The 16,321-nt window shown below is 48.5% G+C and overlaps 1 protein-coding gene across 4 annotated transcripts in view; it reads left to right on the forward strand.

Annotated features, from left to right (window-relative positions):
* DLG4 (discs large MAGUK scaffold protein 4) overlaps positions 1 to 16,321 on the forward strand; it is a 139,149-nt gene that overhangs the window by 86,246 nt on the left and 36,582 nt on the right. For 2 of the 4 annotated variants that reach the window (XM_035134487.2, XM_035134490.2), the window contains one exon: positions 4,223 to 4,387. In XM_035134487.2, the coding sequence (XP_034990378.1) occupies positions 4,223 to 4,387 (165 nt within the window). The remainder of the gene's footprint in view (positions 1 to 4,222; positions 4,388 to 16,321) is intronic. The other 2 variants (XM_035134488.2, XM_035134492.2) reach the window with 1 other exon arrangement.

The following is a 16,321-nucleotide window of genomic DNA, read 5'->3' on the forward strand; positions in this document are numbered from 1 at the left end:
GAGCCAGTGCAGCTGGTAAAGCACTGGATGAATGTGATCCCGCGGCCGGGGTGGTATGTACAGGACACCAAACCAGTATAGCCATGCATTGGCCAGTGTCCATGATGTCACTGGTAATGAGAAGCATAACTTTTCTTCTCTGCTGGGGAAGGGTGCTAGCTCAGTGGTAGAGCACCTGCCTTGTATGCAGAAAGTCCCACATCCGATCTGTGACTGCATCTCTAGATAGGACTGGGAGGGATCCTGAAATCTTGGATAGCCATTGCTGCCAGTCAGTGTCAACAATACTGAGGTAGAAGAACCCCATTATCTGATTTGATATGAGGCAGCATCCTATGTTCCTATAGAAGTTGTTAAAAAGAATGATTGTTATTATTATTAGCTGAAAGTTGCAAGATCTATTATCGCTTGACCACATTCCAAAATACCCACTTGATATTTTGCACATGTGAAGCATCCGTTGCGGGTCATATCCCACAATTCCATTCCTTTGTGTTATCCCAATCCAAATACTTTTCTTGCAAGGACAGCTGACAATTCCCAGTTAATTCAACGTCACGTTGATGTTGCATGTATGTGTGAATCATCCCCAGTAGGTGACGCTCACTTTCCTGCTGGAGATTCATCTCCCCAGGGCCCAGGAACTTGGCCCTCACCCCCAATTAAATCCTTCCTCCACAGCTCTCTGCTTCCCCATTCATCCGTGATTCCTTGCAAATGTGCATTTTTAAAACTCCCAGCCGTCCTGTGTTCTTAAAGGCTTTGGTGGCTCCAGAGGATTGAGCAGTGGTGAGGCATCCGCCTTAATTATTTTCTTCTGCTTTGGGGCATCTTGTTGGGATGAGATGGGGAGGGGCCTGTTCCTAAACACCCACTCCCAGCCCACACTGATTTCTCCTTCGCTGCCTAGGATCTGAAGGATTCTGAAAACCTTGTGGCTTATGCGGAGGCAGTGCAGAGGCAAAAGTGTGCGTGTGTGTATCAAGAGAGGCTTGCTATGATTGTTCATTGCATCTAGGGGTGTGTGTATGTGTGTGTGTGTGTGTGCGCGCGCTAGAATGGTGACCCGAAGCTTAGATTGTCTGTTTATATTTGTGCACAATGTTGGTTCTCTCTTGGGCGCTACAATTCAGGCTCCAATGTTCATGCCTGCCAAGCTGCAGCATAAAAACATAAGAGCCTGCTGGATCAGGCCAGTGGTCCATCTAGTCCAGCATACTCTTCTCGCAGTGACCAACCAGATGCCTGTGGGAAACCAACAAGCAGGATTCGAGCACAAGAGCCCTCTCCCATCCTGTGACTTTCAGCAACCAATATTCAGAACCATGGCTGCCACCAACTGTGGTAGCAGATAGCCATGGTGGTTAGTAGCCATCCATAGTCCTCTCCAACAGGAATTTGTCTCATTCTATTTTAAAGCCATCCCAAGATTTTTGATCTCAACAAAATTGTTAGTTTTTGAATTACAGCAGGATACCAATTTTATTATTATTTATGTGGGTGGGAGGAAAAGATACGTCCGCTACTTATAATTCACTTTTGGTGGATGACAGGCATGCAGCACCACTTAAAATAACCCTGGGAGCTGTAGTTTGTTAAGTGTGTTTAGAGTTGTTAGGGGATCCCTGTTCCCCTCACGAAGCTACCTGGGAAGAGGGGTTGATTGTTAAATCATTCTCGATGGAAGGCAAGGATAGATAATTACCTAGATCATTGCTCTACCCACTGATCATAGCCCAGTGGATAGATGCTTTGCACGCAGAAGGTTCCAGGTTCCCCACTTGCAATTCCTGGCAACTGATATTCAGAGGCATACTGCCTTTAGCACTTGAGCTATCGTAGTGCATTGCCATGGAGGCTTGTAGCCATATCCTCTGTGACTCCATCCAATCCTCTTTCAAAGACATCTGAGTTGGTGGCCATCACTGCCTCCTGAGGGAGGGAGTTCCATAGTTTATATAGGCATAATGTGCTGTTATGTGTCCTGGTTGATTTTTAGCATCTATTCCACAGGTGCCACATCTAGAGTGGGTACCCAGAGCAGCAGACAAATTAAAACACGACAGTTTAGCAGTTGAAAGTGCTTAGTGGTAGAACCAAAACACCACAATGTTTGTCCAGGAAAGAAGCTCCAGAGCTGGAGAAATATCAGCTGAGCATGAGAGAGGAGCGATTTGGATGAAATCCCTCCCCATCCTCTCCCCTGAATGTGGTTTACCTGTAGCTGTGCCTCAGGAGGAAAGCACAGAAAGGAAGGAAAAGGTGGAGACAGGTGGTTTGCCTCTCCTACTCCGGACGGTGTCTCTGCCCTTGTGTTAACACCTCCCATGCAAGGCTGCTGAGGCATGGACTAATTTCAGGCCTTATGTGAATGGCTGCTTTCTAGTGAGAGGAAGGAACTTTGCACTTGCACAGGTACTCTTGGATCATTCAGTTTCAGGTGCTGAGATCTTGTGTATGAAGTGGTTTCTTGGGCTGAAAAAATGGCTTAGCTTCATCCTTCAAGCTGCTTATGGGGGGTGGGAGAGGTGAGTTTTTGCTTTTTGTGTGTGAATGTTTTTTTTAAAAAATAAATAAATGCAACCCTTAGTCAACAGGGGAGGTGGAGAGCCTAACCCACCCCCCTGACCACCTGTGGGTGGACTCCCAGTTCGCAGAAGCCCCAGCCAGCATTAGCCTACATTCAGGGATGATTTATTTATTTAAATATTTATGATCTGCACTTTCATAAAATACATCAAAGCAGCTTACAACATAGAGCACAATAAAAAAAATCATTCTATAAATATCAAACATAACTAAAAACATCAATAAAAGGGGGGGGGGAATACCTAATAAAACACCAGTAGATACAATGGGTAAAAAGGAAAGAAAACATACTGTTAAGGCCTGTCTTAAAAAGCAGTTTTCAGAAGACTTACGAAAGAAGGCAGGTATTGTTCCCGCCAAACCTCTGCAGACAGGGAGTTGGAAAGGCCAAGCAAGGTCTGCCACACTGAAAGCTCAGCCAAACTTCAGAGGTATAGGGAATCACACCAGGTGTGCCCCTTCAGAGGATCTCAGATTGAGGGGGAGACTAAGGGGTCAGGTGGGACTTGGGAATCCCAAACGTTTTATTGTACGGTACTTATTTATTCTGTTCATATTCCAATATTCCTCCAAGGAGCTGAAGGTGGTGAACATGGTCCATCCGCCCCGCCCCTTCCGCTTATTCTCACAACCACCTTGTGAGGTGGGTTAGGCTGAGAGTTAGTGACTGGCCCATGGTCAGTCTTCAGTTCCTTGCTCAATAAATTAATCAATGAAACATGAACTTCACTAGGTAGGTCTACACAGTTTTTGCTCTGTGCAGTTGGATTTATTGCACCATAGCCAGCCTTTATTGCATGGCAAACCACATGAGAACGTGGGGGAAGGGCTGTAGCTCAGTGGCTAAGCATCTGCTTGCCATGCCAAAGGTTCCAGGCTCAGTTGCCCAATGGCATCTCTGTATAAAGCTGGGAGAGACTGCTGCTTGAAGCACTGACCACTGCTAGTACAGGAGAGGGAATGATGTCAGCAAAGGTGGAATACAACACAGGGAGAACAGATAGGCAGGTGGCCTCCTTTTGCCTCCCCTGCCAAGCCTTGAACTGCATGGCAGATGGAGAGTCAACAGGCAAAAGCCCCACTACCATCGCTCAGTTTGTAGACCATGAGACTCTTAATCTCAGGGTTGTGGGTCCAAGCCCCACGTTGGGTAAAAACAGTCCTGCATTGCAGGGGGCTGGACTAGATGACCCTTGTGGTCCCTACAATTCTGTTATTATAAAGGTCTGTGTGCAGCTGTTTAGGGGTACAGGTAAAAGTCTCCCCGAGGGATGCTGTCGTCTGCCATGGATTTTACACTGCCATGCAGCTGTTAGGGGCACAGGTATAAGTTTTCCTATCCCCACATCTCAAGGGGTTCAGTACCTGTTATATCTCAGCCTGCCATACAGCTCTTTAGGGGCACAGGGCAAAAGAAAGGGGGGGAACCTGCCAGCAGCTGATTCCTTTTGCAAAGGCTTCTGGGAGGGGAGGCGCAGGGCCAAGCGAGCAGAGTGGTCTCTGCTGCTCCCCGCCCTGGTTTCAGGTGACGAGGCTTGGGTGCGTATCCTGACATGGCACTGTTATGCCGGCCCAGCAGTGTTCTGCTTCCATGGCGTGCCGTGGCACTGACGCTCTGCCTCTTCCCTTTCAGAAATATCGTTACCAAGATGAAGACAGCCCCCCGTTGGAGCACAGCCCCGCCCACCTCCCCAACCAGGTAAAGGCCCCCGAGCTGGTCCACGTGGCGGAGAAGAACCTGTCCCAGATCGAGAGCGTCCACGGCTATGTGTCTCACTCGCACATCTCCCCCATGAAGGTAGGAAGGGGGGGCGCGGGTGCCCCGGCCAGGAGAGGGGACACCATCCTGCCACACCCGGCCCTGCCCACCCCTGCCACACCCGCACTCCGCCACACCCGCACCCACCTGTGGCCTGCACTGGAGCTTGTGGGCATCGGCGTCCATGTGGCAGCATGTGTGTGTTTCGCGTGTCAGGTGGCGTTTGGCTGTTGCTGTCTCTGTAGTAGGACGTGTACGTGATTTTTGGTGGTGAGAAGGTTTAGACTTAGGCGTTTCAATAGGTGTGTGAGTGAGGGAGAGTGTGGTGCTGTTTCTGCTTCTCTGTGTGGGATTGTTATTCGTCCACGTAAAGCTCTCCGTGCACGTGTGTGTATGTGTGTGTGTGTGTGTGTGTGTGTGTGTGTATTTCACGGCAAGTGCAACTGTACAACCCTTTTATTTTTTCAAAGCGCAGTGACTCAGCGCAGGGTTGTCATGACTGCGAATGTATCCGTGTGCTGCTCTGTATGGAGGGGGCTCTTGGAAGGAATGTGTGTCTTCCTATAATATGTGGTAGCTAATGAGTGTTTGCCACCAATTGTATGCTTGGGGGGGGGGGGCAGTTCCTTAGCAAATAGAATCACCTGTGCCAACCTGGCACCCTTCAGCTGTTATGGACCATAACTCCCATTAGCCCCAGACAGCACATGGGAGTTGTGGTCCAAACATCTGGAGGGCACTGGGTTGGGAAAGACTGAAAGAGAAACAAATGCTTCCTTCCCTGTGCATCATCACACATCACTTTTTAAAACACAGACACTTTTTTTTTACAGGTCTTCCTTAACAACACAAAGCATCTCTGGAACAGCAGAGTGTGCCTGAGCATATAAAATGCTTTTGAAAGTGTGTTTTGCTCCCTGGACAGGAGGAATATTGTTATCATAACATCAGTGGCACTGGAGACACCTGCCTACGTTCATTGAAGCACTTGTGGTCTTTCACAAGCGCTGGTGGGTGTGACATCTTAGCGTACAGGGTGTAGCTTGGGCATCTTAGTATATTTTTGGGCATACTGCAGTTACACATGTGTGCTACATTCAAGGGTGCTTTTTTAAAGTGTGTCTGCTTATCACTGTGAGAGTTTGTAGCGTATTAGCTTATGGTTTGTGTCTTTGCTAGACCTGAAAGGATCATGCCCCCTCAACTGGAGCTCTTCCCCTGAAATGGAAACCTTTGTTTGTTTATTTTTTGCTTCCTTCAAATGAGCACTAGTGCGAGACTCATTTAAGCAGGTCTTGCTGGGAATCTAAGGTGAGGCGAGCGCTGCTGTTGCGCTCAGTTGCTGCTTGTGGGATTCCCACAATGGGCATCTGGTTGGCCACTGTGAGACCAGGATGCTGGGCTAGATGGGCCCCCTTTGGCCTGATCCAGCTGCCAGGCTCTTCTGAACTTGGGCATTCCTTCCACTGTGTTGAAGCATTTGCACGAGGATCCTATCATTCAGCACCATTGGCATTTGACAGTGTCTCAGCTGCTCCCTAGAATACAAAAACACTCTCACACACCAACCAACCCTTCCCAGAAATTCAGCAATAGTCAAATGTCTAAATTTCAAATCCCTGTAAGCAAAATAAGTGACCGGCCTGAGGTGTCACCCAGTGAGCTTCACACGGCTGAATGTGTACCACCCTGTCTCCAGAATACAACACCAACATTTAAATTCTGTGGTTTGTGGCAAATGTGGCATGTTATTTGGGCTCAGGCTAAGCACTAGTCTGTGTGCCTGCTGTGTCTTTGTCTGCTGTGGTGCATGGCTTCTTCCGTTCTGTATGGATGCTGACCCTCACACAGAGACATCAGAACCTCACATCACACGCAGCCTCCGCTCTACCCTACTGAGAGGTATTTATCATTGTGAGAAGTGGTGGGGAGGGCTGCGATGGGTGGCGGGGGTGGGCTGGGGGTTACGGATATGGAGTTGTCTTTTTGACAAAAAGTTTTTTTGTGGGGCATTGTTGTGAGGGAGTAACCCCCTCACAGTGGAGGGTGACCGACAAAACAATCTGTGAATTAGCAGCACATGTGGTTTTGGTGAACGTGAGAGGGATAAAGAATTGGAGGAATGCCTCACACACACACCCCACCTCAGATCCACCCTGTTTCAAAGCCTGATGGTGTGTGGCCTGCAGAACCTGATTGATTGTGTTGGTGGGTTCAAATCCAGAAAGGCCAATTATCCTGAAATTAATTAGTCGGCGCTGTGCAGAGTGAAGTGGTGGTTTTTGGTCAATTGTTGTAATAAATAGGATTATTATGAATACTTGAAGGGCTGCCGGTCTCCAGATGTACCTCCCTGTTTGTTAAGATTTTCAGAGGAGGGTGGGGCCCTAGTTGCAGAATGCTTTCCTCGGGGGAAATTGCTGGTTTGTTATCATCCTTTGGCACCAGGGTTTTTTTCTTTTCTTTTTATCCAAAGCTTTTGAGAAACATTTTAGAAACACTTTTAAAGCTGCTGATGGGCGGTGTGGGTTTTCTTGGGCTGCTGTTTACTTGCCGCTGCTTTTACTCTTTGCAGTGTTCTTTGGTTGTTGTTCACAACAGCCCTGTATGGTAGGACAGTATTAAAATATCCACATTGTCATTGAAGAACCTAAAAGAAGACATATGTCACCCCCCCATCCCCTGTGGAACCTTTTCAAGATAGCATGGGTTTGGCACAGTGTGCCATTTTTTCAAAGGGGGTGGGTGGGTATGGAATGGGAGAGGGGCAGAAGGTTGGTAAGCGTTGCCATGCTTGAAAGGAGAGGGTGTGTTGGGACTGGATAATTTTTGCCTCTCCTACCCAAGCTCCTGTTTCTGATGTGGAATAGCACAGGCTAAGTTGCAGTGCCACAAAGTTGCAGTCATACAGCAAATTGTCCTTCTTTCTGAGGATCGCAGACTTCAGTCTGGTGTGACTAATCACCAGCTGATTAACTGGGCGACATTCCCCACCCCACTTAATCAATGGGTTTGTTGTTTAGTCGTTTAGTCGTGTCCGACTCTTCGTGACCCCATAGACCAGAGCACGCCAAGCACTCCTTTTTAAAAATTTTTTAAAATAATCTTTATTGAATTTAAAATAAATACAAAACAACCATCTAAAATGTAAACAAAATCAATACACAAATAAATGACCATACAAATTCAAACAAAACTTATTCTATCTTCTCAAAGATTTTATCAACTTAACTCATACATCTTCAATTCTGTATTTGCATCCACTTTTATAAATCGACTTCCCCTTCTCTTCCGTCCTGGCTTTAAAGTTGTTTGCTTTCCTACTGCTTCCATTTACTTTCCTCCTGGGAATTCTACAAAATATTCGTTTCAAACCCAAGTTCTTTTAAATATATTCCAATTTTTCCCAATTATTATTAATTTTTTTATTTGAACCACCCCTGATCGAATTCGTCCATTTGGCCAAATCAATGTAACCGATTACATTCTCTTGCCAATCTCTAATGGTGGGTACTTCCTTACTTTTCCATAATTTAGCGATTAAAATTCTTGCCGCCGCTACTGAATATAGAAAAATCTTTTCATCCTTTTTACCCACTTCCTCTTCAACCATTCCTAATAGGAAAGACTCCTGTCTTCCACTGCCTCCTGAAGTTTGGTCAGACTCATTCGTAGCTTCGAGAACACTGTCCAACTGGTGTTTGTGTATGGGCTTTGGTGCATTGGCTGATATAGGGCCTGAGCTGGCGTGCAATTCAATGAATTACGGTACCTTCCTCACGAGGAATGAGGGAAGACAGGCTGGGAGAGGGCCATTTTTCTAACAACTGGCCCCTTCCTGTGAATTATTGGAATAATAATTTTTGACAAAGGGTGAATAAGGACCCCTGGACAGATCTAATCAAATGGCTGCTGTAGGCCTTGCAGAATCCCCTCTCCCCCACCTTTCTAGGGTTGAATTTCTGGTCTGTGTCAGTTTGTATTCTCCCCTCCCTTCTTTCTTTTATTCCGAAATGTTTGTGTGCATATATTTTTTAATAGCACAGGAAATGTTTTGGACATGGTGGGTGGGTAGGTCAGTAATCACGGTAGCTAGGTGGATCCTCTGTGTTCAGGAGCATTGTACCTCTCAGGTTACCTTCACACTCCAGTAGATCTGATCCAGCAGGGCTTGATTATTATTTTATTTACGTAATGAAATTTATATACCTTTTGGTTGTAGGAAAAATAACCAACCCTCTTAACAGTTTGCAAAAATGTGAAATAAAACATTTAAAAACTCAGCAAAAAAGCAGTTAAAAGCAAGCATATCATTGGAAAGATGAGTTAAAATCAACAGGAGATAAAACAGATGTAACTTCTCAGTGCCTGGCTCTGGATAGACTTGCCTAAACTAAAATGTTTTAAGACGGTGCTGAAGAGAGTACAGCGAAGGCACCTGCCTGATCTCAGTAGACAGGTAGTTCCAAAGTGTGTGTGCTGCCACACTAAAAGATAGATTTCCTACAAGTGCCTAGCAGGTGTTATGTGTAGCAGTGCCAGTTCCACCAATCAAATCAGTCAAGTGGGCATTTATGGAGTGTGGCGATCCTGCAAGTATACTGGTCCCAAGATGTTAAAGGTTTTATATACTAGTAGTTACACCTTGAATTTGGTGCCATAGCAAATGGGCAACCAGTACAGATATCTGAGCAGAGAAGTGTTATATATATATTCTTATGTTCTTGTGACCAATTTAGGTTGGTGTAGGAGTAAGTATGGAAATTTTAAAGTCCCCCCCCCAAGATTATATAACACCCAGATTTATTTATTTTTGCTTGATGTAGCATATATGCAGGGACCCAGGTGGCGCTGTGGGTTAAACCACAGAGTCTAGGGCTTGCTGATCAGAAGGTTGGTGGTTCGAATCCCTGAAATGGGGTGAGCTCCCGTTGCTTAGTCCCAGCTCCTGCCCACCTAGCAGTTCGAAAACACGTCAAAGTGCAAGTAGATAAACAGGTACTGCTCCAAGCAGGAAGGTAAACGGCGTTTCCATGCGCTGCTCTGGTTCGCCAGAAGCAGCTTTGTCATGCTGGCCACATGACCTGGAAGCTGTCTGCGGACAAACGCTGGCTCCCTCGGCCTATAGAGTGAGATGAGCACTGCAACCCCAGAGTCGGACACGACTGGACCTGATGGTCAGGGGCCCCTTTACCTTTAGCATATATGCAGAACTTGCTCCTTGCAGATCCGCAAAAATCAACATTTCTCAGACTGTGGGTCAAAGGCCACCACCATTGAGGCTCTGCACCACAGTCTGCCCCATGGTCATGCAATAGTCTTTTGACTGGAGGGACGCTAGCAGCAGCAGCAGCAGCAGGAGCAGCTCCTCACATGCACAGCGTATAGGCACATGGGAGAGGACAGTTAGAGCATGAGGTGAGAGTGGATCTGTAGCAGGCAAAGATGAAGAGAGATAATTGTGAAATTTTTTTTTTTAAAGTACAGTAATACAGTGAGCCAGCCCACAATTATGTGGATGTAACTTGTGCACCTTCGACTTTATGCATGTGGCAAATTTAAAAATAAAAAGAGGCAGAAAGGGGTTGGGGTTCCGGGAAAAATGACTTTGGCAATCCCCCTCTCCATTGAACTCAATGGGTTTTGACTATACACAATTTTGGCGTTAGGTGTGATCCCTGGAACATAACAACCTCATAAATTGTGGGCTTACTGTAATACCAAACTGGGAATAGAGAAGAAAGGTATAAAAAAGGAAGCTGCTATAAGAGGAAGAAAAGGCCAGATAAGGGCAACCAAAATGATCAAAGGAATGGAGTGAATCCCCTATTCTGTACCCCCAAATTCATGGAAGAGAGCACTATTGATGGCTGCTAGCCATGACGGTTCTGCTTTGCCTCCGCAGTTGGAGGTAACAGTGCTTCTGAGTGCCTGTCGCTGAAAACCGCAAGAGCTGGAGAGGTCTCTTGTGCTTGGATCCTGCTTTTCACAGGCATCTGGCTGGCCACTGTGAGAAAAGGATGCTGGACTAGGTGGGCCAGTAGCCTGATCAAGCAGGACTCTTCTAACGCTGTTATGGTCTTATGACAGTAAAATGAGCAGGGATGAGAGATGAAAGAAACAGGCACTTTAGGGTGGGAATAAAATGCAAGTTAACTGCAGCGATGGCTGATCAGCACTGGTGTTAGCTGGCAGGGAGGGGAAAGTGTAAAACAAAACAAAAAAGGATCCAATAATAGATAATTGATCCTTTCAAGCCAAACCTGTGATTCCCCATGTTGTTGGACTGTTAGCTCCCATCATCCCTGGCCCATTAGCCATGCTGACTTCTGGGGTTGCTGGGAGGTGGGAGACCAGCAATGTCTAGAAGGCCACAGGGTCCCATTCTTTCAGTCTACGACTGTGCACGGGTTACTCTCTTAAAATGCAGCTAGGTCCTTTTCTCAATTCAGATCGAAAATGGTTTGGAGGGAAATGTGTCAAAATGCAGTATTTCCTAAGAAATGACAGGATAGGTATGGGAAGATATGGCTTGTGTCTAATGTAATGTGCCCACACCTTCCCCAACCTTTGTTGGGATCGAATGGGATGCAGATTAAATGAGAGGGCGCGCCCAGTCTGAAAGACTCAGGATCCGGAAATCGTGCCTAAAATGTGGAAGCTGTTTCCCGATGCCTGCAGAGCTTAAGTCTGTACTTAGCTGAACCGTGGAACTCCCTGCCACAAGGAAACGGCTGCACCAAAGAATTAAGCCATTTCCGCAGAGGGATTAGATTAGATAGCCGCAGAAAATTCTGTCAGTGTTTACCAGCCTATATTGTACCTATTCTCCAGATGTCGGCATTTTGTGGTTGACTCTGCACCAAGCAGACCCAGGGAGCAGTGGGGTAGAGTAGAACTTTTCGAGAACCTGTCGCTTGCTCTAAAATATACCAACTTTTTTACTTCCTACAGACATGATAATGCCTTTAGTTGTGGTTTAAAACCCTAAAACGGTCTCTTTACTATGAGCGATTTTAATTATCTTATATGTAAATCGCTTTGAGACGGTGGGTTAGAAGACAATTAATAAATTAATTCTAGTAATGATAATGACAACCAATAAACCTTCAATGGAGAATTCAAGATCCTTTTGTTAGTCAAACTCTTCTGGGTGCAGGGGGCGGTGGGAGAGGCCAATGGGAGCCGAGGAACTTGGGTGTGGGGCAGAATTTCTTGCAGGAGGTTGGAAGAGGATATACCAGGATCCAAGAGGCTTGGGACGGGGTGAGGGTAGGGAGTGCTGCTAGGTATTTCAAAGACTCTAAGCCCAGGTCCATGGCACAAATTACTTGCATTTATCTTATCTTATCTTATTTGCTAATTCATATGTATGTACCTATGCAGTCACACACATTTGAAGGAAATAAGATTTTCTGGTCCCAGGCCTCTGTGTATTGGCCCCTCTCTGCAAATTAAGGGGCTGGGAGGGGCTGGAGTCTCACCTTTTGTTGGGGGCTCAGCTCCCCTGTAAGCAAAGGTTCTTTTAAAAAAAGTTTAATAAAGGAGAGGAGGTGAAGGAGATCTGGGTCTGGTGCAGAGTCCACGGGGCTCAGCCACCCCCTAACAGCCGTGTGTGTGAGAGCCAAGCATGGATGACTTGGCAGAAGAGATGGGTGTTTCATCCACACTTCTTGTTGCAATGGGGCTCCCTGCCCCTGCCACATAGAATCATAGAGTTGGAAGAGACCACAAGAGCCATCCAGTCCAACCCCCTGCCAAGCAGGAAACACCATCAAAGCATTCTTGACATATGGCTGTCAAGCCTCTGCTTAAAGACCTCCAAAGAAGGAGACCCCACCACACTCCTTGGCAGCAAATTCCACTGCCGAACAGCTCTTACTGTCAGGAAGTTCTTCCTAAGGTTTAGGTAGAATCTTCTTTCTTGTAGTTTGAATCCATTGCTCCGTGTCCGCTTCTCTGGAGCAGCAGAAAACAACCTTTCTCCCTCCTCTATATGACATCCTTTTATATATTTGAACATGGCTATCATATCACCCCTTAACCTTCTCTTCTCCTCATGCCACCCCAATAAGCGAGCCTCATGGTAACCTTGTGGTGGTGTGGGAATGGCTCTAAGATCTGTGACAGAGCACCTGCCTTGTGTGCAGAAAGGTCCCAGGTTCAATCCCCAGTGGCATCTCCAGGTGGGGTTGGGAGAGACTCCCTGCCTGAATCTCTGGAGAGCCACTGCTGCTAGTCAGTGTAGACAAGACTGAGCTAGACAGACCTAGCTTCCCATGTTCTTCTCTGTTCCAGCCCTTCATTCTGAACCATGAGGGCTAGAATCTTGCTTTATTCTTAGGGGATTTGGCTGCAGCTCAGTGACAGGCCATCTGCTCTGCATGCAGGTCCCAGGTTCAATCCCCAACAGCACCTCCAGGTTGGGCCAGGAGAGACTCCCTATCTGAAACCCTGGAGAGCCGCTGCTGCCAGTCAGAGTGGGAAATTCTGAGCTAGATGGACTCCAATGGTCTGACTTCCTTTGTTTCTTTCATTTTTTTAAACCATGGAAACAACATAAAGGCTGTGTGTGCATGTTGATTCCCTCCCCCACCCCACAGGACTGTAACCCTGGCCCGATTTAGTCCTTGCAGCTGGCTTTAAGCCTTAGAAACCCCTTGAGGCCAATAGAGAATATATGGGGTCCTGGATGTGTGGGTGGGTTCCCCGCCAGAGTCAGAGTGCCCACAGCTGTTAGCTGGAGCTCACTGCCCCATCCTAAACTGTAGGATTATGACTTTTTAAAGTTGCTAACGCAACTTTAACTTGGAGTGGGGAGAGTTCCTCTCAGGACAGAGCTGGGCCTGGCATGTGGTGTGGTGGGCGCAGATCTCGTGGTGCTCAGCGGATCACCCGCCCTCACCTTTCTCCAGAGGACTGATGTGGTGCTTCTAATCCCATCAGAGAGGTGACCTAAGAGGCCTCTCCTGACAGAAGCCTCCTCCTCCCAATCCAATTAACCTGAGCGCCAGACCAAGGGCTGATAGAGGGCGTGAGGAGGAGGAGGAGGAGGAGGAGGAGGAGCCACTAGGAGGTGCTGTGCTGCAGGCTTGGGCAAGGGATATTTAGCAGCATCTTTTCGGCAGAGCTGCATCGTTGGGGCTCAGTGAGAGCCTGCCGTGGTTGTGCAAAGCTCACTGCAGCGAGGTTTCTGCCATCCCTGCACTTTTTAAGCAGGTGTCTGGCCCCTGCAAAAACCCTTTCGCTGATAACTAGGAGGCCTCTTATTTTCCCCCTTCTTTCACCTTCTGCCCCTTATTCTTATTCTTCTTCCTTTCTTCCTGCTTCCGGGAAAAGCCCCATTGTCGCTTAGCACCCCAAAGTGCCTTGCAGCGTGATAAGGGCGCCACCTGGTGGCTGCTCTTGACACCTGCAGCTCCACAAGGACGTGGTCTCGTTCTGTTCCAGAACTCAGGAGTTCTGATCCTCCCCCTCCCCCGCACCTCCCCATTTGTCCCAATCTAAGCAGAACTTCACTTTGTCTCCAGAAAACCTGGGGTTGGGCTCTCTTCAACCCCACACTGCCCCAGAGAAACAACAAGGGACGTTCCCTTCCTAAGGAGCCCGGGTTTCTGGAACAGTTCTTTTGTTAACCCATTGTGCCCCGGATTTTTCCTGCTCCTCGCCCTTTCGCCTCTTTGCTCTCCCTTCCCAAAGAATCCAGGAGACCTTGCTCCCAGAATAATAATAACATGCCTCCCCCTCTTCCCTGAGAACCCAAGAGTCCAAGCTCCCAGCTCTCCCCTAACTCCTCCCAGCTTCCCTCTGCCCTAACCTACTCTGCTCTCTTGAGAACCCAGGCGTCCTGGCGTCCTTCCCCAGCGCTACATCACCTCCACACACTCTCTCTCTCCCTCACACACACACCGGAAGTCCAGGTGCCTCCCCCTTTCCCGTTTTCTGCCTGCCTGAGGAACGATGCTCAAGAGGGATGGAGCCCCCAACCCCGCTAGCTTTTCCTCCCTTCCCCCGCTCCAAAAGCCAAACCTGAGCCCAACAACCACCCGGGACCAGCAAGGGAGAGCGGGGGATCATTGCCTTCTAGCAAGGGAGGAATAGCAAGACAGACTCCATCCTTTCCAGAGGAAAAACCTCCTTTCTTCGCCGCTGTGCCTCCTTGGCCCCATCAGGCACGTAGAACCCGAACCCGGCTCCATCTGGGCAGCCGTCTGCCTCTCCATCCGCCGCGAGCGAAGGAGAGAGGGGGGAGGCAGCCTGCGTGAGTGAGTGCGTGCGTGTGTGTGTGGAGGGGGGGGGAGAGAAGCTCAGGGATGCTGGGAGTCACAAACAGCCTTTAGCCCCGAAGGGAGGGGGTGCACACAGTGCTTTCTCGCAGGGGTGGATCGGGCCCCTTGCCCATCGGTGGTCCCCCCCTGAGGTGAGCGGAGAGGGATTGCCGGCATCCATCCCCTGGCCTCCAAATCTATTCCTCCCTCGGTGGAAATTTCCTATTCCACCTGTTTTTCTTTTCCTCCCCTCCCCTTCCCCCTCCCTCTTTTTTCTTCTTCTCTCTCCCCCCCCCCTTTTCTCATTGAATTCTTTCTGGCCCATTGAGCACACAGAGAGAGGGAGATTGTTTGGCTTCCCTCCCTGCATCTTTTCCGTCCACCTGATGGGGAGCAAGCGAAGGAGGCAGAGAGCAGCGTGAGGGTGGCATGATGATGGTGGTGAGGAGGACGGGAGGGTCCTAAGCAGCCTGCTTGCTCCTTCCACCTCCTTCTGCCAGAGGGGGACATTGTGCCCCCCACCCCATCAAGAGAGAGAGGAGGGTCTGCATCCCGGCAGAGAAAGGGGGCACAGGGAAAACAATGCCCCCTTTCCCCTAATATTTGCCTGGTGAATTTAAAACCCCTCAAAAATATTTATATATATTGGTCTTGCTCTGCCAGTTTAGGTGGTCTTAAAAGGAAAATATTGGGGGAGGTATACAAAGAACTTAAAGGGGGCATTCTCCCTGTTTCTCCACCCTCCTGCCACCCTCTGGAGCGTCGCCCCAGGGGGCATCATGTTTGTGTCCGTGTGGTATGCCAAGAAAATGGGGCGAAGGTTTATTAGCAACGTCCGGAAGGCGAAGAGGCAAAGGCACCTGCTCACGGTACGGGGTTTGGGGGGGGGAGTGGGCTGGAGGGGGGGCACCCCTGTCATGTCATTGGAGTGGGTGGGATGGGTGAACATGGGGAGGGAGAGAAATCTCAGTTTTGCTTGGGATTAGCAGCAGGGAGGAATAGTGAGGGGGCTGGAGGAGGGGAAAGGGTGGAGTTAGGGGTCTCTGTGGAGTTTGGGGTTAGGGCTTCAGCTTGTATTTTGGGGGGGTGTACAAGCCAGATAGTTTGGGGTGGGGGAAAGTAAGAAATTGGTTGGAGGAAGGAACAGGGTACTTTTTTGGGGGGGGGATACGGAGTTCCAGGCACAAGGAGGAGAGACAGGGTGTAACATGACAGGGACTTCAGAGGATAGTGAAAAGGGGGACCTAGGACTCCTGGGTTTGGGGGGGGGGCTGAGGGGGAGGTGTGCCTATGGGAAGGGAGCCAGGACTCCAAGGCTAATGAGGGGAGGTGAATTTTTTATTTGCTCCTGTGGTTGATTGGGTTGCAAGACAGCGAGTGAGTGGGAGGTAGCCCGGACACCTGGGTTCTCTGGGAGGTCTGAGCTCCATGGGGCAGGAGGGGGGCGGCTTTGGGGTAGTGGTGGTAAACAAATGGTTTTCTGTCTGTCTGTGTGGGTGGGTGGGAACAGACACAAGGCAGAATGTCCTTTTCCTCTCAGCCCATCTGGCTCTCCACTCTGGGCCCAGACCCATAGATGGCCTTGTCCTTAAAATCCCCCCCCCTAATAAATGTTACAAGGATTCCCAGGGGTGCAGGATAAGATGGATGGGAAGGAGATAAAAGTCAGGAATGGGGCAGGATTTTAGGGTCTTAGCAGAGCCTT

The sequence above is a fragment of the Zootoca vivipara genome, chromosome 13 (genome assembly GCF_963506605.1).
Source record: "Zootoca vivipara chromosome 13, rZooViv1.1, whole genome shotgun sequence".
In the NCBI taxonomy this organism is placed as follows: Eukaryota; Metazoa; Chordata; class Lepidosauria; order Squamata; family Lacertidae; genus Zootoca; species Zootoca vivipara.